The sequence below is a fragment of the Polistes canadensis genome, unplaced genomic scaffold (genome assembly GCF_001313835.1).
Source record: "Polistes canadensis isolate GaletaPanama2010 unplaced genomic scaffold, ASM131383v1 scaffold_119, whole genome shotgun sequence".
Classification (NCBI taxonomy): Eukaryota; Metazoa; Arthropoda; class Insecta; order Hymenoptera; family Vespidae; genus Polistes; species Polistes canadensis.
In genome coordinates this window covers 81,904-107,765 of record NW_014569666.1, presented here as the reverse complement: position 1 = coordinate 107,765, position 25,862 = coordinate 81,904, and the positions used below count along the sequence as shown (strand labels likewise).

The window sequence follows — 25,862 nt, the reverse complement described above, 5'->3', positions numbered from 1 at the left end:
GAGTGAGAACCTTCTACCTTTCTCATCCTCTCTCTCTCTCTCTCACCCTACCCTTTTCATCCCTTCTACCTTCTTTCCTTTCCGGCGGCCCCATTTGCTACTTCGTTCCTAGGTTCGAGCGAGAAACGTACAGAGGTCCGATACTAATTACTCCCCACCCCCGTATCCTTTCCTCTCCCTTTCCTGTCCCCCCACATCTCCCGTCTCACTCTTTTTCCACCTACTTTTCGCACTTCCTCTCGAGAAACCTCTTCTTTGTCGTCGTAGTTTTACCAGAAAGACCCCCCCCCCCACATAATATCGATAGACGCTCACCACTCCAACGCGTACTTTTTTTTATTTTTCTATTTCTATTTCTTTTTCTTTTCTTTTCTCTTCGGACGTTCGCGCTTCTTTCTTTTACGCCTGCGAGACTTGGACACGAGTCAAATCCACTTTAAACTCTTTCTCTCTCCCTCCTCTTCCACTTTACCCTTCTACCACTCACTCTCTTTCTCTCTCTCTCTCTCTCTCTTTTTTTTCTCTCATTGTGTATCTAGTCAATCGTTAACTTTTACTTTGTAAATTTTTGTTTGCGTACACGTTAAACGACTAATAAAATGTTTCTTGTGCGTTGTTTTTGTTTTTCTTTTATCGAAAAAGTATCATAATATCTTCGTAGAGAAGAAACACTGGTTATTAATTTATCATCACTTTCCCTGTTCGAAGATTTTATTAGATCAAATAGATAAATGAGAGATATTACAGATGATCAACGAGATAAACGTTCGTTTAAGAATCACTCTATCCTCTTTATCTCTCTTTTATATTCTCTTTTTCCCTGAAAAACCCTTTGTTGTTTGTAATCCTCGAAATCTTGACGTTAGATTTAAAAATAAATCGCTGTGAAAAAAAATAGAAGAAAAAAAGTGAAATCCTCGATGGAACAACCCCTTTTTGTACGACAACATTATCGTTGAAGAGAGTGGCACTTGACCAAAAGGGTTGAAAGGGATTAAATTGCGAGGGAGTATAGAAAGAAAGAGAGAGAGAGAGAGAGAGAGAGAGAGAGAGAGAGAATGATATATCAAAGAACCGGCGTCGAAATTTTGAGGTGTTCGCCACTTGAACGTCTTCCTCTCGTACGGAAAGCGTACGTCACACTGGAGGGTTAGTCGTCCCCAAGTTCGGTAGGGTGCTGTAGGGAATAATTAATGAGAGGGTGAGAATATCTTCTTCTCTGCGAACATACGTTTAACGATCCTCCCCCACCCCCATCGTCGAAGTAGGAAACGTCAGTGAAAGAGAGAGAGAGAGAGAGGTAAAAGCTTGAAAGATATCCATGGGGGTGGAGAGGGATAAGGTTCTATATGTATACCATCTACAGATGTGCACCATCGTACGAGCACGTACCTCTATAATTGTTGGCGTGGCTCGAGGACAACCCTTAACGTTCCCGTCACCGTCCAATCCCTTCTCACGTTTCCCAGAACCTTTACCTCCCCTCTTCCACCTTTCCTTCCTCCTTCACATTCCACATCTGATGTCGTTTAAATTCGATCTCTCCATGAGAAACTCTTATAATCAAATTTTTCATTACTAGCCCCTTCCTCCCCAAATCCCCCACCCCCCTTTTAAATTGTCGATAAATTTCTACATCGTTGATTCCGATAATTTCTCTTATAAAATCGTATTTTTTTTATAATGAGATAGAAAATAATACTATGATTAATATTATTGTATGTAAACGAAACACAAATCGATGATCAATGGTGTGCGTAAGAAGAAATAAAAAGAGAAAGAAAAAAGATGAAACGTTGTTCTCGTAAAACGTAATCGATTTAATTTGTTCACGCGTTTGAAACGGTAAAATTTCATCGCTTGGAAATAACGTTCTCTTCTCTTAAAAGTTCGATTTCTTTCTCTCTCTCTCTCTCTCTCTCTCTCTCTTTCTCTCTCTCTCTCTCTCTCTCTCTTTCTCTCTCTCTCTCTCTCTCTCTCTTTCTCTCTCTTTCTCTCTTCTACTCTTCCTCTTCGAATTTTCATAAGGCAATAATCATTACATCGTGAACCGCTGCTAGATAACGGCAACGTAATAGTGGCTTGTCAATATGAAATCCCTGTATTTGCGGATTTGCTTAGTCGCATTGATAACAATCGTGATCCCATGATTCATTTATAATCTGATGCACCTATGTGCATGACGTACCTATGTAATACGTCATGCTCGATGATACCGCATTATATCGAAAATTGAGCTTAACAAATTGTTACGATGGAGATACTATTCTTAAAAATGTCATCGATTCCGTCACAATTCCTATTACACGTCAATTATTATTATCCGATGATAATTCAATTGAAAATTAATTCCACTATCAAAACTACTACTACTATTACTCTACTATCCTTTTTTTTTTTAAACGTTTCACAGAGATTTTCCATGATTAGACACGGACGTTATGACGGAATTAACGAGCCCTGTCGTTCTCTGGTAAAAGAAAAAAAGAAATACAAATGTAACGAAAGCAAATTTCGCAGCTTTAGAAATGTTGGGTGAAAAAAAAAGGAGGGAAAGAAAAAAAAAGAAAAAAAGAAAAAAAAGAATAGGAAAGAACCGTTTGGCGAGATCGTGAACGGCTTAAAATGTTCGCAATTGCTTCTTTCCTGCGCGCACATATCGAGCTTAACCATAGACGCGACGATATTCTGTACGCTTCAATGCTTTTTACGATGCATAGTCCCTGAGAGTTGGATCGTTCGTACATGGCATTTTACGGTTAACTGGTACTTCGACCGTAATATACGATTCTTAAGGCCGTGTTCAAGATCTCGAAAGTGCAATAGCTATTATATGAAACGTTGTTAAGTTTTCAAGAGTTCGCCGTTTGAATATTAATGCAACGAACGAACGTTGAATCCTCTCCCCACCCACCCAGCCTCCCCCCACCCCGTAACTAAGGGACGAACTTTTCGCTTTTCCATGTACGCTAGGTGGTACTATTTTAAAACACTTAAACCTAACACTTGTTTTTTTCTAAAGTATTAGGCCTTTTTTTTTTTTTTTCTTTTTAGACTAAACGTACAATAAAATTATGAAACGTTTAAATAAATAATAAATTATTTGTGCATTTGTGTGTTGTATCGTTGTCGTCAAAATTATACTATCATATTATATACAACATTATTTTCTTCTTCTTCTGTTTTCAGGTCTCATGGATACGTAAAAAGGATTTACATATACTAACGTCGTCGGTTCACACATACACGGGAGACGCGAGATTTTCCGTTAAACATCCAGAATCTTCGGACGAGTGGACGTTGAAGATTGATTACGTGCAACCACGCGATGCAGGAATTTACGAGTGCCAGGTCAACACCGAGCCTAAAATGAACTTAGCCTTCACGCTGAGAGTCGAAGGTAAAATTTACTTTACCGATGAATATTTTCTTTTCTACGCGACGCAAAAATAAAATAAAAGAAAGAGAGGGAGAGAGAGAAAGATCAAAATAAAAAAAAAGTAAAAGAAATGGAGTAGAGAAGGGGGGGAGGGTTAGAAAAAAAGACAAAATAAAAAGAGAAAAGAAAGACAGCATAGAATGAATAAACAAAATCGCAAGTCCGTTTGATAAACAATCGTGCGCGCGCAATTCTGAAAAATAAAAAAATAAAAATAAAAATAAAAATAAAAAAGACCGGCTTTTTTTCGTGGTATATAACACACACACACACACACACCTTTGAGAATTATCGCGTTATTTTTCGACGCGTAAAAATAATATAATGATTTATGGCTCATTTGCAAACGGAACACGCTCTCGTCCTACCCCCCAACCCCCCTCCACCACTCCACGATCCTAACCAAAACTAAACGCCTAGCGTTGTTTTACCTCAACGTCGTGTTACTACTTTTGCCAACGCATAATAATATGCAAGTACGTATAAAGTTCATGAAAAGGGGGAATTATGCGGGATCCGCGATGACCCGTCCGTTTCTCTGCTAAACAAAAAACAAAAAAGAAATAAAAAGTACGTATGATATACGCGAATCCTGTATGGGATTCCAAACGTAGGTTTGGAATACAGATAGATGACATATGCTCGCTTTTGTAGGTGCTTATCATTTGAGTCATGAAAATTGACGCCACACGCGTTTTCCATACACATGTATTTATGTATGTATGTATGTATGTACATTTACATCAAAGAAGACCCAATATTTTGTGTACCCGACGTCGTAAGCTTGATTAACCCGGTCGCATATGTTCCCGATATTCTTTTTTCTTTTTTCTTTTTTATTCCACCCTCTCCTATTTTCAACTCCTCTTTTCTACCATCCTCATTTTTTGCGTTAACGTGAATGCACACATGCACACACACACATGTATATGTATAAATATATATATAGAGAGAGTAGTTTCGGTAGCTTTTCAACGATTCTTTCGATCAACAGTAGAAATCCCAATGCGAAATATTATTCATTGTTCGATCTTTCACGCGATTATATCACAGACGCGATAATAATTCGATCATTTTGTATCCGCAAGAATAATTGCACGTTGCTAGTAGAAGGAATTCCTTTGGAATTTATGATCCTTCGAATGCAATCGAATGCACTACTTTCTATGCGAGAGATTCGAAATGAACGATGCCAAAATGCGATTTGGTAGGAAGATGATCATCATCTCTATACACACACATATACACACAGTGTATCTACGTAGACGATACATATGTACGTACATACGAAATAACAACTTTAATTAACCGTGATCAATTACCTCTAATCGCGATGCGTTACACGTTCGATCAGGTTCGTAACTAGATCAGCTTGAAACTTTAGATCCTAGAAAAGACCAATTTTATTGCTCGATTCAACAATACGATCGGAATCTCGTCGGAAATGACGTTCGTTCTTTGAATCCCACCCCTTCGTCTCGTCTCGTCTCTCTCTCTCTCTCTATATATATCTTTCTCTCTTTCTATAGAACACAATTTTATTTTCGTTTCGCTCGTTTCGCGAACGTAGATCCCAAGTTGTTCGCTGCGCTGATATGCTAGCTAGCTAGCTTGCTTGCTTGCTTGGTCGGTTGGTTGCTTGTTTGTTTGTTTGCTTTCTTTCTTTCTTTCTTGCTTATGCTATGGTAGTTTCCGAGCCCCCCCGGCCCCCTTGAGAGTTCGACGAAATCGATTAACTCGCTATCTTTTCTGTCCTCCCATTCCAGAAAGTGCCCCTGTCCCTGCCACCACTGCACCGAACTCCATCCGACGGACATTCAACTCAGGTTAGAATCACGCAAGAACGGACTCCTTTTCCAGGCTGTCGATTTCTCGTAGCTTTAGTTTTCATCATTTATTTTTTTTTCTTTTTTTCTTTTTTTTTTCTACGTTTCCATCTATGTGTATCAGTCTCTTTTTTTTTTTTTATTCTTTTCATCCATCTCTACCTTTATCTATCTATCTATTTGTCTATATATCTTGATGTGATTTTTCTCTATATCTAGTTTGCTCGTTAATGGTATATAGGTATACTTATATAAAATACGCTTTCGCATATATATATAGATATATGAATTAGCACGCACATCACGCTTTATTTATTCTTTTAAAATATCATCTAATAAAATAAATGAGCTCACGTGGAATGTTAACGGTAAGAGCGATTTATTTATGAAAATGAAAAGAAATCGTAGAATTATAATCGATTTTTAGAGAGTCAATTACTCGCACGCTCAATTAAAATCCTAATTAGTTTTTAGATATATTTTTTTGATGTGACTCAAACAATGAGTCATATTCGTTTACGTTGTTCAATGTTTTTCATTGAAACATGGCGAATAAACTCAATAGAAATAAAAAGAAAAGAAAAACAATGAGAATTCGATAACGAAAATTAATAGGACGAAAGGTGTATTGAAATAACGTCGAGAAAAATTTTAAAATTCGTAAATAATCATTGCGCGAATAAAATATACGAAAGGAATAATATTTAACGGGGAAACAACAATCTCTGACTGTGCATTGCAGCTGCTCAAGCAAAGATTCTGGGACAAGAGGACGTCTACGTGAAAAAGGGTAGTACGATAAGCCTCACGTGCACTGTTAATGTGCAAAGTACACCCCCAAGCAGCGTTGCGTGGCGTCACGGTGGAGCCGTAGTGGATTTCGACAGTCCCAGGTATTACGAATCCGTTGAAAATTAGTTCTAACTATTTAAACGTGAGAACTTTTCTTATTATACATACAAAACAAACAAAAATATATATTATCTCATCAAATTGTGTATTAAGAAAGAATATAGAGATTTTTATAAATAACATTTATTTATATTTGTTTTCTCGTTTATAAAAATATCCTTCTCGTTAAAGTATACGAAAGAACGAGAGAGAGAGAGAGAGAGAGAGAGAGAGAGAGAGAGAGAGAATGAAAGAGTGTAAGAAAAAAGAGGGACAAAAAAAAAAAAGAAAAGGATTAATTCAAAGTGAGCTCACGAAAAGTATCAAAGTATCTTTGTTAATTCAGCTTTCACCACAGGGGCGGGATATCCTTGGAGACCGAGAAAACTGAAAGCGGCACGACTAGCAGACTTCTCGTAACACAGGCAAGATTGACCGACAGTGGAAATTACACATGCACTCCTAGCAACGCGAATCCTGCTAGCGTTATGGTACACGTTCTCAACGGTAAGCTACCTTATTTTTTATATATATACATACTCTTTTATCTTTTCATTATATATATACCTGTACGTATCAAAAAGAAAAGGATTTAATCTCGAATACATACATGCATATCTCGTATATCTAAAAATATTTTTTGATAAATAACCGGGAAAGAGAAAGAGAGAGAGAGAGAGAAACAACAACGTATTCGTTTTGTTTGATTATGTTCTTGAGCACTGACAACTCGGAATGTCGCGCATACATTTTTAAAGTTACGTAGCAGCTCCATTTAATCTCAACATATTACTGATCCTCGCATTCAAGAACGTTAAATGAAAAACAGCGGATAAGAGCAGAGGTGGGGGGAAGGAAAAAAAAAAAAGGTAGGACTCGGTAAATAGAAAGACCCACCCGTAGACGAGAAGAATGAAAGACAGAATATGGTTCAAACGGAAAGTCCACCCCGTCATTATGGGTCTTCCTTTTCCCCTTGCCCCTTTCCCGATTTTCATCCCTCTCCCTCTCTCTCTCTCTCTCTTTCTGCATTTTCTCGTTTATCCACATTTATTTTCACCGTCACATCGTTTAACTGTTTTCTCTATTGAAATGTCTTTCAAATCCAACGAGCATGAAACTGTAAATATTTCTTTTTTTTTTTGCTGTTTCTTTTTCTTTTTCTTTTTGTTTCCGAGCAAATTAATGCTCCGGATGTTGGTTGACAAAAGAGAAATGCAACAGGATACACGACGGACGCACCCGTAATAATAGTGCCATCATTAAGGTTCGATAAACTCGGGAGAGAAAAAAAATGCGAGTACCACGGCAAAGGGAATTTCATTTCCGCGCGTCGGGTTAAGTGTCTTTTTCAAAATAAATCAAGAGAGAGAAAGAGAGAGAGAGAGAGAGGATGGGAGGGAGAAATAAATAATGATTTAAAAAACTACCAAAGAGACATGAAAAATTTCTCATCCATTTTTTATTATTACGTACAAAATATCATTACTCGAAAATATGAAAATTTCAATTTTTAATTGAACCGAATTATCATTAATAAGGGAACAATGGATAAACAACACTATGTCGCTCGTGTTAACTGCGAAACGGAAAGAAAATCTTCACGGAAAATAATCAAAGGTGGAGAAAAGAGGGACGTAGAAAGTATATAACTAAATTCGCAAAAGAGTCTTCTTCTTCTGCCTATAAACGAAACTTTGATGATCTTCCACGAGTAGGACAATTTGAAAGTTGAAGAGGCAAGTTTCTCTTTGCTCTCGATGATTATTCGACAAATTCTCTCCCTCTCTCTTTCTCTCTCTCTCTCTCCTTGTATAATAATGGTTGATATGGGAGCCGCGGATCTCTCTTCCAATGGGGGTGTGGGGGGAGGGGGATGAAACTTTCAACGGGGTCCTACAAGTTGCTAACGTGCCACGAAGTATGACAATTCAAAAGGAAAACTATAGCTGGACCGGTTGGTTGTTCATTCATCAAGCATTGAAATTTCCTTCGTTGCTGCTGCTACTACATTTGACGTGGCCTTATATATTCGGGGTCCGTATATTGGGTCAGTGCCAAGTTATTCGGGCTTGGAGAACTCTCGCGATAACACGCGCAATATCTTGTTCTGCAAGTTCGACATTCCGGCCCTGTCGATCGGACACGGCTCGTTTGCCAAGAACATGAGCTGATGTTACGCCAAGGGAGAAGATCTCTAACGATAAGAGAAGAAGAAGAAAGAGAGAGAGAGAGAGAGAGAGAGAGAGAGAGAGAGAGAGAGAGATAGAGAGAGAGAGAGAGAGAGAGAGAGAGAGAGAGAGTTGTTTCGCGCTCGAACGAAGATACGTATAGAATGGGGTTGGGGGCGGATATTTCTTGATCGTAATCTCAATAAGGGGGGAAAAAACAGTAATCTTACGCGTCAAATAATCTTCTATCATTAAATCACGATATTTGTTTGGTTATATTGCAAACTAGTTAAATGGTTGATAAAATTTACAGAGAGATAGTGTCGCGTATTATTAAATATTTAATAATCCTAATTTGTGTTTGTTTTCCATTACTTATTAACGGTTCGTAACAAAAGAAGAAGACCAGTGTATTAGTAGATAGCGTACTCTGTGTATGCACAATATATTCCGTCGGACGATATTGCTTTTCACAGAATAAAGCAATTGTTCTACTAATTGCAACATAATACCTTCTCATTAGATCTATTTTCTATGAACTCGGACGGGAAAGATCACGTAACCTAACACGTGATATCCCCCTTCACCCCAGTGGAATACTACCACCACCGCGTGAGTGAGTGAGTGCGTGCGTGCGTATTGCATGCCTCGATGGAAGTTAATGCACGGCAGTTCGTCTGCATAATTAATTCACAGGTAACACCGTTCACCCGAATCGTCCGAACCCCGACTGTACGTACACCCACGCACGTACGCACGTACGTACGCACATACACCATCAAAACAACTAAACCGAACCAACCGATCAACCGATCCTCTACCCGTGCCGTATTGGTCATCTCTGTTATTTCAAACACAGCTGATTACTCCGCGAAATTGACCGCAAATTTCGATTATTTCGCGATAAACTTTGGTTTATCCGAGAACCAACCCGCCACCGCTTGCACACGCTCGCCTCTCCTAATAATGCAATTACTGAAAACTCTCTCGGTTTTAGTTTGCTTTCGTTATCAACCCTTTTTGCTTGGTACTCGTCGCCATTTTTCGAGACAACGAACGGATTTTCTCGAAATAAGCCACCGAAGTTACGACTATTTCATTTTAATCGTTAACCTGATTGTTTTGAAACAACGAAATCTAATCGATGCAGTTTTATCGATCTTGTTTATGATTATACAATTACTTGCTCTCTCTCCCTCTCTCTCTCATTCTGTTCATTCCTAAAATCTCTTGTCGATACTTTTCAATTCAACCTACACCAATATATACATAAATGTTCGAAAATCTTATTTTATCAAATTGATGAAATTTTTTCAAATATTGAAATTCATTCGAATAACAAAAAGAAACCCCTTATCGAACTGTCTTATAAGAAATGAATTAAATTTACATATATGCATAATATACTACGATAGATTGTTTAACTACGAAAAGAATCGGTATTATAAATTGTTTGTTTTCTCGATGATGTTTCAGGCGAACATCCAGCAGCCATGCAACACGGTGGTAGTTGCGGCATATTCTGTTCCGTACCGATCATCCTTCTAACCGGTTCTACTCTTCTGATCTCGAACCTGCTAAGGTGAGCGGTCCCCCTTGTTGTGTGAAACATCGAAGCTAAACAAGATATTAGATATTAGAAATGAAGAATCGTCCTAAAAGAAAAAAAAAAAAAAGAAAAAAAAAAGAATATTATAAGGGAAAAATAACTACGAGAGTGTTTAAATCGATATCGAATAATGATGATGATGATGATGATGATAATAATAATAATAATAATAATAATGAAGAAGAAGAAGAAGAAGAGGAAAAGAAAAAAAAAATAAGAAAAGAAATAAAATAAGAAAAAAAACCAAAGTATAATCAAAAAATAACATTAATCGAATCGAGAATAGAGAAGAGATCAGATGTGATTCGAAAGACAATTTCGAATGTGCGATTCACGGATATACGGGAGACAAAAATAAATAACGCGCACACGAGTGATTTGCTATGACAACAATCTAAAGGATACGTAATTTTAGTGACAACAAATTCATACTTACGAATGTAATATCGTATTACAGAATCAATAGTCGGACTAGGAACGAAACCTAACGAACGAATTCAAAACCCTAATTCTACGAAACGAGATCGTAACTGTCTGTACGTGTGTTGTTGGGGAAGAAAAAGGGAATATATCGAAGATATTCCCTTTTTTACTATTCATCTATTCAAATATTCCTTTTATCATCGAATCAATTCCAATACTCTAATAAGGGAAAATTTGGGAATTATAATGATTCGTTAAGAATCGTGTGGTGTTTCTAATTTAATTATCGTCGATGATCGAGATCACATTTATTATCGGCGTAACCTATATTTAAAATAAAAAACAAATCTAGATAGTGGGATAAGTTAAACATTTGTATATATAAAAGCGGATGTTTGGATGTTGTTATGGTTCGACGTAACCTCGATGTACAGACTAAGGCGTTTATATATAAATATACATATAAAAATTATTCGCGAAAAGAAAAAAGAAGGAACGTTCGTTCGTTTCTTAACGTTAAGTTCGAAACTAGCGTTGTATATATATATAACTTATATATCTGATCGATCACATTATCGTAAACGCTCATCGCTTATCGCAGATTATAGTTAAAGTAAGAGAAAATAATCATGCTCGACGATATTCCGTTAATTTTTCTTCCTTTATTTTTTGTTTCCTCTTTTCGATAAAACAATTTTATAATTTTTTTTTTCTCCCCACGCACGTGTTCGCCTAACTATCTATTTCTACATTAATTTGAAAATATGGATTTTTCTTTTCTAATTTCTAAATTATTTCTAAACGTTGAAAACGTTTAAATAGAAAATACGATTGCTGGTTGTTGTGTCGTCTCTAATATTTTACATATCTTCTCTCGTTAAGAACAACGGCCCTTCGATCCGTGGGTTTAAATCGTAAAAATATAAATGTCGAGTTTAAATAGTAGAAATAATCAAAAATCGTAACGAGGTGTTTATAGTTAAAAAAAAAAAAAAAAAAAAAAAAAAAAAAAAAAAAAAAAAAATAAAAGTAAAAGTAAAAGAAAAGAAAAGAAGCGTTTTGAGTTAGTTCTTTTTATGCAAAAATTTTATATTATATCTTCTTTCTTTTTTCTCTTTCTCTCTATTTTTTTTTTGTTTTTCTTCCTTTTTTCCCACGTTCCTGGAATATAAAACGAATAACGCGTCCCCTCTCGAGAGAGTCAAATTTCCGAATCGAATGCGCGCTCGTTCGAGAACTAGATAATCGAATACGTAAACGTAACGTAAAGATAGAACTTAATTATTTGCACTATAGCATATTCATTAGATATATTAACGATTTAAATATAAAATTACCAAGAACGAGAGAGAGAATAAAAAAAGAAAATCAACAAGAACAACAACAAGGACTATCGTAAGGCCTAGAACCATAAGACTACTTTACCTTTAAAATTATATAAATTTTTTATAACCTTGTATCCCGGGGAGAGATTAGAGAACGATGAGAAGAACAAACCAAAAAAGAAATAAACCGTGTGCGAGAACGAAACGGAGATCGAAAGAATGTGCGAATGAAAAACCGGATCGTGATCTATTATAATATTAGTTCGTTGTATAGTTTATGAAAGAAAAAAAAAAGAGAAAAAAAGAAAAAGAAAAAAGAAAAAAAAACATTGAAATTTACGTCGTTGTGAAAGGACAATATCTTTAGAACCAAAAAAGAAAAAGGAAAAACGTAACCCAAAAAGAAAAAAAAAGCACAGAGGGAAAACTTCTTACAAGCGATATCGAACGAGAACTGCGATTGATTGATTGATTGATTGATTGATTGATGGTTGATTTATTGATTGATTGATTGCAGAATGGTGTGATATATTATAACGCTTTTTGGATTTTCTATAATTAAATGATATTTACAAAATATATAATTAATATTGAATGAGATTCAATTTGTTTCGAGTTGAAAGAGTAAGGCATTAACAAAAAAAAAAAAGTGAAAAAAAGGAGAAAAAAAAGCGAGATAACGTTATGCTATTGACGTGTTGCGTGATTATAATAATTGAAAAATGTATATTGCTCGAGGGAAAGTTATTATGAACGAGGATTGTTCGTTTATTTGTTATAATACATAACTTGTTAAAAGAAAAAAGAAAAAAGAGAAAAAGAAAAAGAAAAAGAAAGAACAAGAGAGACAACGAAGATTATTTTATTGGAAATATTACTGATACGAATTGCGCGCGTTTGGTTTTTCTTTTTGTTTTTTTTTTTTTTTTGAAACTTTCTTCGTTGATTTGGATTTTATTTTGTTTTTTTTTTCTTTTTTTTTTTCAAACGATTCACGATAGCAGCTTAATGCGTGGAGGTGTGGTCGGGGGGTGAAGGGGGACAGCGAGAATAACAAAAACAACGGTAGTTTGCGGCCCGTTCTCGCATGAATTTTCGCGCACGAAATAATGACGACGAACGAATGAACGTAGAAAGATATCGAGAGATGAAATAAAATAATAAGAAAAAAAAACACACATCATACACTCACCCGCATGCATACACACACTCGTACACACACACACAAACTAACGTGCAAACAATTATAGCTCAATTGTGACACCTAGCTCATTGATATCTGCGACTCGTATCCTTACCGAAAAAAAAAAGAAAAAAAAAAAATATTGTACACTAATTTAACGAATAAGTCCTAGAAAAAGAAGCATTGTATATATAAAAAAAATAATAATAAGATTCATAATCGACACACACTGTATCACGTTATACGCGAAAAGAGGTCGACGTAAATTTAAAGAAAAAAAAAAGATAAAAAAAAAACCAAAAAATTATGCGAAAACCCAGAGTGCAAGCAGCAGCAGCAGCAGCAGCAGTAGCAGCAGCAAACGAGCAAAAGTGGAATATGAATGATGTTGAAACGAAGGAAGAAAAAGAAGAAGAAGAAGAAGAATAAACATTAAATAAAAAGAAATGGAAATAATATTAGATGAGAGGAAATACGAGGGACAGAAAATTATAATGCGGCGAGGAATATTATACTGTATAAAAAAAAAAAAAGAAAAAAAAAAGTAATCATTGACGTGTGGAAAAACTGTTTGAATAAATGTAATGATTATAAAAGCGAATTTCATTCTTTCTTCGCTACGTCCCTTTATTTTTTTCTTTTTTTACTTTTTTAATCACACCTTTCCCATTTTTCTCTGACAATTTTCTATTTTTACCTCTCTATCTCTCTTTTCCTGTCCGTCTAAAACTCTTTCGATTTCCACAAAATCGTTGCAAACTTGCACGAGGAATATATGCGCGCTTGTGCTTTGTGAACAAGTCCGATATTTCACGAAATTCGAGTCCTGTCGTGTCTCGATTTGTTCGCTGACTGATTCTCTCTCTCTCTCTCTCTCTCTCTCTCTCTCTCTCTTTCTCTGTCTCTCTCTCTCTGTCTCTCGGTTAATTGTCACATCGATGAAGTTCGAAACACGTGTATACAGAATAGATAGTCGTGCGATCCAGCACGCACGTTTCACGTGCCACCGCATAGATAGGCAATGCCTCTGCATTCTGCGCGTTTCAAACTAAATACAAAGCGTTAACCTCTGACAACTGAAAAACAATACCCGGTATACAGGTAACCGGAGTATAAAACAGGAAAAGGATAGTAACTAATAATAGAATATGTTATACATCAAACCGCCACCCCCTTCTGCGAACAATTCGACCTATTAATTGATTCAATTCGTAAATTAATATCAAGTAACAATTAATTATTTTCATATTATAATTTGAAATCGCGTAATGTGATATAATATATACAAGAAATAAATAAAATAAGATAAAGATTAATTAGAAATTTTCATAACAATAATTTTTATCACGATATTACTTTAGAAACTATACCGAAGATTTTCGGACCGGGAAAACAAAAGCTAACTTTTACCAGCATTTTCCGAAAAGAAAGTAATTATATGTTTGCAAATGTAGTATCAACGTACACCTCTCCTCGTCATTCAGCACCTATGGATAACAATGAATCGTTGTCAAACGTCATAATCACGATGAAAATCACGAAGCATTGTCTCTTCGTTACAATGCGGAAGCCCACACGAATTGTATACGTTAAATAATGAAAGACGAGTATTTCGAACCGGAGTTATATTGTTGCTTTTAACTCTGTGAAAATTCATGGATATTTTTCTTTTTTTTCTTTTTTTTTTTTTTTTGCTTTCAACGCAAACACTAGATAACGATTAACAAACACCGCCTGGGTGGAATTGTTTTTTAAATGTACGCGTGGCTTACATTTGCCGTCTTGTTTTCATTATTGTAAAGCGTACTATGAAAAAGAAGACAACAACAACAAAAATACAAAACGACCAAACAAAAATCTCTGAACGTCGATTTTGGTGAGTGCATTTTTTTGAAAAATGCAAGTACCACTACTACTACTATTACTACACACGTATTACACGATAATACTCTCTATACAGTGATTATATCGTCGATAAAAATCAACAACTTATAATACAATATCTCTATTTTCTCACCGAGGATTTTAACAACTGACCGTGATGATAAACAAAAAATCAACGCATCAGAGAAAAACCATAGCTTTTCTTTTTCTTTCCCTCTCTCTCCTCCCTAGCTTTAATTCTTTTTGATTCGAACGAAAAATTGAAGGGGAAAAAAAATAAAATAAAAAGAAGACCCGACCGACCGACCATCCGATGGAAATAAAACGTCAACGTTAGAATCTCAGGAGAAAGAAAAGGAAATGGAAAGCAAGAAAGGGTGGTTGTTTGGGTGGTTGGTGGAATCCTAGGAAGTAGTAGATAACGATCGGCGAACAAAATCGCGCGTGATCGAACGGCAAGTGGGGTGGGTGTGGGACGGGGGGGGGGTTAGTACGGGGAACAGGGGGTTTCTCATGCGACCGATAAAGTATCAGCCGTCTATCCGGTCGTGTTTGTCGATATTTTATCGGTTTAATTGTTTTTCGATAGCCAAGAGCCATTCGAGCTTTTCACGGTGCTGCTACGGTTGAAAGGGGTCAGCGAACCAGTCATAGGGGGTGAGAGAGAGAGAGAGAGAGAAAGAGGGGTTGGGCCCACCCTCTAGAAACCTCTCGCGAGGGGGATCACAAGAGAAGGGGAGAATCGAACATGGATGGAGTAGACGAACGAGAGAGAGAGAGAGAGAGAGAGAGAGAGAGAGAGAGAGAGAAAGAGAGTAGTTACTAGCGCGTTCGATGCTTCGGCTATTCGTTACAACGAAATTGAATCGCACGTTAACGGGGCAAGATGGCAAACACTTTATTGGCAAAACAATTTTTTTTTTCCTAAACCTCCCCTCCCTACCCTCCACACCGACCTCCCTCCCTGAACAGCGGTGGAAAACAGCCAGCACAAAATTAGTCGGTACCCGATCGTCACGGATACCCCAAAATTTGTCCTCAAACTACCCCTAGCTTAAAACTACCTTGCGTTGAACAAAACACAAAAAAAAAGAAAAAAATACCCGTCGCGTTGAAACGAACCGTTTTTGGGTTTTTTTTTCTTCTTTTTTTGTTTTTTTTTGTTCGGGGAAAGAGTTACACATATAACATATACACGGTTACACAATGCTATACGGACAGCATACGCAGGATGAAGTTTCAAGGTAAAAATCCCCTAACTGTCCTGATTCTCTCTCTCTCTCTCTATAAAATTTGATCCTTTCTTTTGGCAACCAGGAAATAATAAAAAGATAAAAAAAAAAAAAGAGCATTAAACGATTCGATTTTATGAATAAACTCGAAAATATACAGTGCTCGCGAGAGCACGCACGAAATACCGATAATCCGTAATAAGTTGATCTTTAATTCGAACTTTGGCAACGAGAGAATAAAAAAGAGATAGAGAGAGAGAGAGAGAGAGAGAGAAAGAGAGAAAGAGAGAAAGAAAGATAGAAACGAAAGATAGAAATACGAGGTATGCGTGAAATTTATCGTCGCTATACGTGGCCACTAACGAATGTGTCCCAGAAGAGCCGAGAAGCAGCTGCCGGACACAATACAGTTTTCCAATTTTCAACTTCCCTCTTTTTCCGTTCGTCTTTCTCTATCTCCTCCTCCCCCTCCCCCTGCCCCCACCCCACCTCCTACTTCCCTCCTACCCCAGCCCCCGCGATTCTATTTCAGTGTCTCTTTTCCTCTCGGAGTAACTAGGTACCTCTTCGATTGGAAGGGCAAAAACCTCGTTCGATTCGTGCTGACCCAAACATCGCTGGGACGCACAAACCATCCCCCTCCCCTTCCTCCTCCTCCTCCTCCTGCTATCAACCACCCACCCATTCACCCACCACCATTTATCGTTCGTTACTCGAGCAATCATAAAGCACGTTGATTCACGGTCTCTCATAAATTTAGTGTTATTTTATCCAGTTACCTTAGCACCGCTTAAGTGCCACCGCCTATCTCTTTCCTCTTTCTACCCAACACCCCTCTCACCCCCTTCTAGCCACCCTTCCACCATCCACTCTTCTTCATCGTAACCGAATCGCAAACCTAGGACTGTTAATCTCTTCCCCCTCCCCCCCCGCCAAAAACTGTCGCACGATATCTCTGCTCACGTAACGCGCATTTTAATCGATTAAAACACACTACCATTACACTGGATGATACTATTAATAAAGTCGAAAAAAAAAAAAACTAGTGATAAGCAACGTACGATAAGTAACGTCGCGTTTTCTAATTTTTTTTTCGTTTTCTTTTTATTCGACGTATATTATTCCGTATATCGAACACGTTTGACTCGTGTACGAGTCAATTATCAATTTTCATTTGAAATCCCTTTCCATCCCACTCTTCAACCCTTTTGCGATGTTTTCTACACTTTCTTTCTATTTGTGTGAGTGTGTGTGTGTGTTTGTGTCTACAAACGACAAAAAAAACGTGGAAATCGTACGTACGTTCTAGAAAAGAATATATTTGTGTTAACTAACAGAGATCGTTTATTCGATTATTAAACGAAATCTTGTTCGTATTGTTTAACGCATTTTCATGTTTTCCATTTTCGTCATCATGGATCAAAATTTAATGCTTGAATCCGTTCGATCGAGGAACTGGTTGGTTGGCTAGCATCGTCACGCATAATCGTGCACCAATTCTGTCCACCACGTTCACGTTCACGTCCACGTCGTCGTCGTCGTCGTCGTCGTCCTAGCCTAGATCGAAAGTTTACGCGAGCGCGTTGTCTTGTTATGCCAACTAAAGGGAAAATCGATATGTTTAATGGTAGCGACAAACTGTGCTGAAACGTTCGTTGTTACACGTACGCTAATTAAAATACGAAAGGATGTTACCGGGAGAATAATAGAAAACAAACAAACAGAGACAGGTAGACAGACAGGTAGACAAACTGACAGACAGGTAGACAGGTAGACAGATAGAGAAAGAGAGAGAGAGAGAGAGAGAGAGATAGAAAGGATTGTTAGTTTCATCATGTAGTAAAAGGGGGAACAATGTACAATTGATTGATACTTTCGATTCAATATAAATATATAAACGATTGAAGTTAACATATATACAGGTAACTCTCCTATAACACCATAGATAAATTCCTAGAACATGCCGTGTTATATGAGAACCGAAGTTCATTTTATTCCTCTCTTCGAGTCATTATTTTAACGTAATTTAATTTTTAAATATGTTATCTCTCCAGTGTTGTAGAAATACAATGCTTTATCAACATTTGTCGCAATTTTTTATCATGTTATAAGAATCCGTTTTGTAGAAGGGTTTTACTAGTATATATAATATATATACAGTTAAAAAAGAAAAAAAGAAAATATCAGTGAAAATAAGAAAGAGGGAAAAGAGAAGGAACTCGATTGAGATAGAAGGAAGATCCTTTTCAGGACAAAATTGCCGGAGCGCCCTCGTGAATTTTATATTCAGGACATTACCATGCCCTGAATTATTTTTCAAGTTTTGGACAAGAGTAGCACAAGGGGTGAGGGTGGGGGGTAGCGAGGGGGATAGTAACTCTTTCCGCACGAGGTTCTCTTGTCGGTACCCTCCCCCCCTGCCCACGCTTCTCGACCCTTTTGGACCAACTGAGTTAAAGAAAGAGAGAGAGAGAGAGAGAGAGAGAGAGAAAGAAAAATTTCACCTTCCATCCTACACGAGGTAGTATATATCTGTCACTTCAGTCGACGAACAAGATGGAGTATAAAACTCAAACCAACGACATTTACGTAACGCTTGTCACGTGCACGCGGAGAAACGAGGGTGAGAAAAATGGTGATGCGTTCGCCCAGCTTCTTCCACCATCTTCTTTCCTTTTCTATCCTCTTCTTCCAGCAACACTTCTTCGTCATTCTTCCTCTTTTCCTCTACCCCTCTCTCTTTCCCCGTACCATCATCACGATCATCGACTTCTTCTTCGATGCGATAATGCGTTTAACTTTCAAGCACGAAACATCTTACCCATCTCTTAACCGTTTGCGTTTCGCATTTTATATAAGTAACCCCGTTTCTGCTGAGTGCTGTGCTATTTAAGGATAGGAATGTACAATAATAATAATAATAATGATAATAATAATGATAATGATAATGATAAAAAGTAGAAAGAAATGAAAACGCAACACGACAAATAAAAATGTCTTGGTATTTTTTACTATGCCATTTTGTTTTACGTGCGACATCATTCCCGACATATATATATATATATTCGCTTATTTATTTATTTATATTTTAATGCGATCGTTCGAGTTAAGAATAATTAAAAATGAAAAAAAACGAAATTATATGCTTAAAATACTATGACCCTGATACATAAAATGTGCATTCGTTGGTGACTTATTTCTATTAAAAAGAAATACATATATATATAACTAATCTAAAACTATAATCTAATTAACCTTAACTTAACTACAATACAATCGAATTAAGATTTACCCCCTAATGACGGGATAAAATATTAACGTAAAGCGTGTGAGATCAGCTCGCAGGATTTTGTTCTCTCGGCGATAAAAAACGACATTGAATCTCGTGTCAAATTTCGCCCGTTTGGCCCCTTTTTTTTATGCACGAGACATTTTTCACTACATAATACATTCGTAATTTGTGCGGTGTCCTTAATCAAAAAGTATATTATTCGTGTTCTACGAAAAACTATATAAGATACAAAATACAAAATAAAAAAAGGAATGGATAAATTGAAATGAAAAAGAAAAACAAAAGAAGGAAGTAAAAAAAAGAATATAAATGACCGGACCAGGGGTAGTACTACGATACACGATATCAAATTACTTCCGCGTCCTTTGACGCATCTTGCTCACTTTAATCTTACTGGTCCTAAAAGCGTCATTTAAAGAGATGCTATCGCATGTTCGCAACAGGAAAAGAAAAAGAAAAAGAGAGAGAGAGAGAGAGAGAGAGAGAAGAACTACCAAAGGACACCCCCCTTCCCCCAATGGCTTAGCGCGTCCTGAACGAAATGAGAACTATCGCGACTACTACTACTACTACTAACCCCCTCCACCCCCACTGCTTGCTTTCTAAATTATTTGCGAAGAAGAAAATAAGTTAACGATGAAAAAGATTTAATGCGAGCCTTGCTTATGTATTTCTCTCTCTCTCTCTACCACTCTCCCCGCCTTCTTCCACCTCACCCCCTACCATCACTTCAACATTTTTATCGTCATTTCGTTCTTATTAAAAAGTCCTCGGTCTATTTATTCGATCAAATGGCCGCCGACTTTTTGACCATTGGCCCTCTACCACCGTAATTTCTTTTTCCACTCTCAAAAGGTTGTCCGTTTTTTCATACGCTAATTAAATTAACGATATAAAACTTATTTCTAATTCGGAAACTATTTTTAAAAGCAACTTTCTTCTTCTTCTCGATTGATGTGAAACGAAAGAGAAGTGAATGAAAAAAAAAAAACAAAAAAATAAATGATAAATTAATATTAGTGCTCAATGCGTTGTTATAATATCCTAGACGCGTGTTTTTGTGTGTATGTGTGCGTGTGTGTGTATATATAATCAAAATGTGCAAAGTATAACACAACGGATAGTGAATGCAACGTCGTAGATAATAAATTAGCACACAGGCGAGAGGTGTAACGCGATTTCGTTATGATGAATAAAGGATCGTGTACACAAATTATTGGCTTAAAACGTGAACGACAAGAGATGCGCTTGCTTATTTTCTAAGTGGAACGACAACGTTTTAAGATATCGTCGTCCCCGTTTTTTCGCTATAAAAAAAAAAAAAAAACAAAAAAAAAGAGCAGAAAAAATATTTTACGAGACTCGTTAAACGCTAGTATACTCTATCTATTTTTTGTTCTTTTTTTTTTTGTTTTCTCTCTTAAGATTTGTACTTGTTTGGTTAACGTCTTTTTTTTCCTTTTTTTTTTTTTAAGGTACTCCTGACTTCGATGAAAATAATAATAATAATAATAATAAAAAATATCGCGAAGAGAAACTTAGAAGAAAAAAAAAAAACCAAAGGGGGATAAAGATACAATAATTACGAATAAGAAGAAAAATACTTCTTTTTTTTAGTGTTCTTGACTCATAGCGGTAAAGTTTGCCCGTTTCATTCATGCCAGTATTAGAAACCACGACAACGGAAGTAGAAACCCGGACCAGCGGCTGACGTCATTTCCGGAAGAAACGTATCCGGCGTCACGTTGCATGGCTTCCGTACGTTCTCCTGAAACAAAAAGAAAATAATAACATCGTAGCTTGCATGCATGTATGTATATATATATATATATATATATGCATGTATGTAATAATGATACTACTCTTGACTAGGTTATTCGTACCGAACGTGTAACGTGGTACGTTCCTCTTTGCCCACCCTTGGCCGAGGACTCATTAATAAATGAGTATTTACCAAGAGAAACGAAACGAAACGAAACTAAACTAAACGAAACGAAAGGCAACGGGGAAAAGTACCAAGTTGTTTCATTTCGAACGTACTTAACTTAGTCGCGGTTAATTTAAAATTTACCACCGGCGATAAATCTCATTTAATATCACGGGGCACTAGCCGTGTAACAGAAAGGGCTGAAGCTTTGAACATCGATATCTATATCTGAAAATGTTCAAACTCTTCCGTTCTATTCTATATATATATATATATACGTTATCATTTTATCTTCATTTTCCCTCCCATTTACTTTCGCATAAAAAGAAATAAGAATGAACAAATTTTAATTTTTCTTTCGTTCTCTCTGCAAGCATTCCACCCCCACCCCTCTCTCTCTCCCCACCCCGCGTAATTATGAAAAATTTCTGAAACTTTTCTACGAATGATTCAACGACGAGCACACGATGCTACTTGATGCATAATCTAAACACCTTAAACCCCTCCACCCTCATCTCTACCCCCTACTACTACGTGCTCTTAACATTTTACATTCGAGTAATGGAATATTCTGTTTGCTTTTAAAATGTTTATCTGTTAGAAACGGATGGTGGGGGGGGGAATAAAACTAGCTTAGTTAAATGCAACTTCAAATGTTATATGACTTTTAGTAGAGTCAAGTGTAGGTACTTAAAAAGAAGAAAAAAAAAAGAAAATCGTGTCAAATAGTCTAGGAGTTAGGTTAATACATGAGGGAAAAAAGAAAAACTATTCCTCGTGTTTATACGTCAACGTAATAAACGACACGTAATAACAAAAAATAAGTATCATTCCGTTCGATTGAATTTTTATACGTTACCTTGTGTTTTCCATTTCAAACATAAAAAAAAATATCGAAAAAACACAATCGTACATTTAAACGTAAATATATTTTAATTTTATTATTAAAAAAAAAAAAAAAGAGTAGAGAGAGAGAGAAAATCTATATAGAAAGATGATCATATGCGGTTAACCTAAACCGTGTAAAAGTAATTTTGAATTTTGAAAGTGTTCAATGTATTCGAACGTTTGAGTTCAGGGTATGTGTCTAATAGGAATGACGATGGTTTGGCATTGGTAGGAAAGCCACGTCGTTACCAATACGAATAGTCCAGTCAATAGAGAGACCCACCCGAAGCTAGTGGGATAATCGCTCTTACGTGTGAATAACGGGCTTTAAAGACGTGCGCTCATGGTACCTTGTACTATGTACTATGTACTATGTATATATATGCACCGAATGAAAGAGGAAATGGAGGAAGGGCATATGATTGTCGTACGCACGAGTCAAGTGAAACACGTGCACACGCGAACGCGCGTGACGTTCGCGTGTGCATGAGTATGTGTGTGAGTGTAAAGCATGCGACGTGCCCTTCGCATTGCTAGAGTAAGCTTCGGTAAAGTGTCCGATGAATCAAATAGGAGTATAAGGGTGACGGAGAGAGAGAGAGAGAGAGAGAGAGAGGGTTAAATCCTTGAAGCACGTTCGATTTGCTACCGGCACTGGAACACGATAGTTGGACGATGCGTACCCCTATTGCTTGCGGTTTGCACAATTTAGTCCGCATTTCAAGCTACGGCAAGTCTACTTAACACTTCCAATGGAAAGCTATGCGACGAAGAATATCGTTAAATCATTCGTCCCATTAATTTTCTCTCACGATTATTCAACGATCGAATACGATCGTATGACCTTTCTCGAAGACTTATTATTAAGATCATCGACTATCTTTGTTGAATTACTATCTCTCTCTACCAATAATAATTCGAGATTTTTATTATGCTACCAGTTGTTTCTTTTTTCTTATTTCTTATACAAATTTTTATTCATTCTTTTATATGATAAAGTTATTATTGCTAAACCTATTTCACGCACGGTCAAATGATTTAAGTCCTACGTAATATTGTAAAGATGTGATAATTTGTAAAAATTTTTAGTGAAAACGCATAAAATGTAAATTATTCATTTGTAAATAAAGTAAGATATCAAATATTGTTCACTATATTCAATCGAATCTATATGAAATGTCGGTAAGTTTAGTGTTAACAACATAAAGGAGATAGAGCTTTTGGAGTTCCGAAAATCCCACACGCGATTCACTCGACAACGCTCGAGTCATCGACTCAATTTATGACTACTTTAAAGATTTTTAAATATATATATATATGTAACTACGTCTATATATATATATACATAGAGTAGAACGAAGTGCACAGTGCACAAGTTCACGAAGAGTTTAATACCTAACGGGTCCCAAGGCCATCGTTCTACCTATCTCCTGACTCAAAGTCAATTTCTCTCTTTCTCTTATAGTCTCTTCGTCTTTAACTTTCTTCCTTATTCTGTCTCTTCTACCACTATCTTCTTATACTTCTTCTTCTTCTTCTTCTTCTTCTTATGTTTCTTCCGTGATCACATAATGAAAGACGTTATTAAATTCTACCATCTCAAATAAATCAATGCAGAAAGAAAGAGGGGGGGAGAAGGAGAGAGAGAAAAGAGAACAAATTTTCTTCCACGTTTCTCATCAAGATTTGATGAGAGAGATCTTTAAACGATTTATCAACCGTTGCGACTTTCTTATTCTCCATCATTCATTCCTGACAAAATTTCATCCCGCAAAATGTGACTCGTGCACAATTAGTAATTAAATTTTTCTCTTAATAGCAGGAAGCAAATGGTAATGGTAATGGGGAGGGAGGAGAGAGGTCTAATGTTCTACGAACTAAGAAACTAACAAAAGTTATCGAATTTGAACGTTTCGAAATGAAAAGAAATTGTAAACTCGTTCTTCATATTTCTTTTGAAAGAATACGAAAAGTAAAACGAACACTCGTAAATATAAAAATCTAAACTATTTCGTTAAAATTATTATAATAATCCGATAATCATTGGAAATAAAAGAGAAGAAGAAAAAGAAAAAATGAAAAAAGAAGAGAAAGATGAAAAAATACTCCGGGGCTCGTGTTCCCTCATTAAAGACGAGAGAATACGATCGACTTTGTATTTGAATTATTTACAAAAAAAAGAAAAAGAGAAGGAAACAAAATAAACAACGAGAGAGAGAAGAGGGAAAGAAAAAGAAAACAACAACAAAAATGTGAAAAGAGTGAAAGAGTTAACTCATCGCGTTCAAACGAGTTTTCACAAACGAACGGAGAAGAATAAGGCAGAAAGAGAAATACTTTCCTTCTTCTTCTATATATATATATATCGTACGAAACGAAATTAAATAAATAAGAACAAAAGAGGCGTACGAAGGAAGGAAGGAAGAGGAAAAGGAGGAGGAGGAGGAGAAGCTTTATAAAATTGAACGGACGGACAGAGATGGGCCGGTGCTAAAGGAGTGGCAGGAGAAAAAGGGTAGAAGGAAATGATTCAGAAACGACCTCTCGCCGTTCTTCTTTTCGCGAATGATATACCCGAAGAAGTAGCCGGTCTACAAAAAGAATAAAACAAAAAAAAAAAGAAAAGAAAAGGGTATGGGTGGAAAGGAAAGTGACGGGCCAAACGGGGGGGTAAGAAGGGCCGGGGGAGAGAAAGGTAACGGGGGGGGGKGAAGGAAGAAGCGGCACTTGATTTGAGAGATAGCGAAATTAAAAGAGGGCACTGGAGAGAAAAACTTTGAACCTCTGTACCCTCGAGACTGAAGAAAGAACGAAAGAACGGGCAGCAAAAAAAGAAAGAAAGAAAGAAAGAGAGGAGAGAGAGAGAGAGAGAAGACTGGCAGGTGATGGTCGATGAAAGAAAGGAAGGGATGAAGAACCTTGGAAGCTTGGAAGGAAGGGAGGGAGGGAGGGAGGAGAGACCGATGGGACGAAGTACGAAAACTCAGTGATGTGCAATTAGGAAAATTGAATTCCAGCGTAATTAACTTTCTTAATTAATAGAATCGTGGAATTGTATCTTTCAACTGGCCGACAGAGAAGTGGTCTTGGCAGGCTGGCTCTTCCGTCATGAGAACGTAAGTGACGGGATTCCCGAGGTAGTAGCTGCGGCGGGGGAGGGAAGAAAGGAAGGCCGAGGAAAAGGTGGAAGGAAACGTCGTCGAGAGTTGCCAAGGGGTGAAAGAGGTTGGAGAGCAAATGCACTGCTGGGTGATGCTAGTGATGGTGGTGATGGTGGTGGTGGCGGCGGCGCCGGCTGCAAAAGGGCTTGCTTCCAGAGCACTAGTCGTTGTAAGTTTTGATATATGCGCGACGTTATTTACGATCGCATAAGAATTAGCTCAGACAGCCACCGAACCAAGCAAGCAGCAGCCCCCTCCCAACCTCCACATCCCTTTTACCTCCCGCCCATCACCCTCTCCTTCCCATTCTTCTCTCTCTCTCTCTCTCTCTATCTCTTTCGTTTGAAAGGTACTACTACTATTCGGGGCTTGGTTCGCAACAACAAAAAGTAGTCTTCCTGCTAGCTACTGTACTCGAATCGCCTTTTTATCGGCTTACCGAGCTCTGGTCCTATCCTAGCCAAAAATCCGCTGCTGAATCTTCTTCCCCAGGGCCCCCTCCACCCCTTTTTCCCTTACTTCCGCTTACCGCTCCGTCTCTCTCCCACCGCGCAAATGACTTCCTTTCGTCGTCGTCGTCGTAGTTCTTCTTCGATCGTATAGTTTACGAT

The 25,862-nt window shown here is 37.1% G+C and overlaps 2 protein-coding genes across 17 annotated transcripts in view; one reads left to right on the top strand and one right to left on the bottom strand.

Moving 5' to 3' along the window:
- Positions 1-13,400, top strand: part of LOC106787890 (basement membrane-specific heparan sulfate proteoglycan core protein-like) — a 152,820-nt gene extending 139,420 nt beyond the window's left edge. For 7 of the 11 annotated variants that reach the window (XM_014750635.1, XM_014750634.1, XM_014750633.1 and 4 more), the window contains 5 exons: positions 3,190-3,400; positions 5,206-5,265; positions 6,008-6,158; positions 6,503-6,663; positions 9,804-13,400. In XM_014750635.1, the coding sequence (XP_014606121.1) occupies positions 3,190-3,400; positions 5,206-5,265; positions 6,008-6,158; positions 6,503-6,663; positions 9,804-9,913 (693 nt within the window). In that variant the 3' untranslated portion in view covers positions 9,914-13,400. The remainder of the gene's footprint in view (positions 1-3,189; positions 3,401-5,205; positions 5,266-6,007; positions 6,159-6,502; positions 6,664-9,803) is intronic. The other 4 variants (XM_014750640.1, XM_014750638.1, XM_014750631.1 and 1 more) reach the window with 3 other exon arrangements.
- Positions 13,401-18,987: 5,587 nt separating this feature from the next.
- The window catches only part of LOC106787903, a 62,679-nt gene continuing 55,804 nt past the window's right edge, over positions 18,988-25,862 (bottom strand). For all 6 annotated transcript variants that reach the window (XM_014750662.1, XM_014750661.1, XM_014750663.1 and 3 more), the window contains one exon: positions 18,988-21,043. In XM_014750662.1, the coding sequence (XP_014606148.1) occupies positions 20,931-21,043 (113 nt within the window). In that variant the 3' untranslated portion in view covers positions 18,988-20,930. The remainder of the gene's footprint in view (positions 21,044-25,862) is intronic.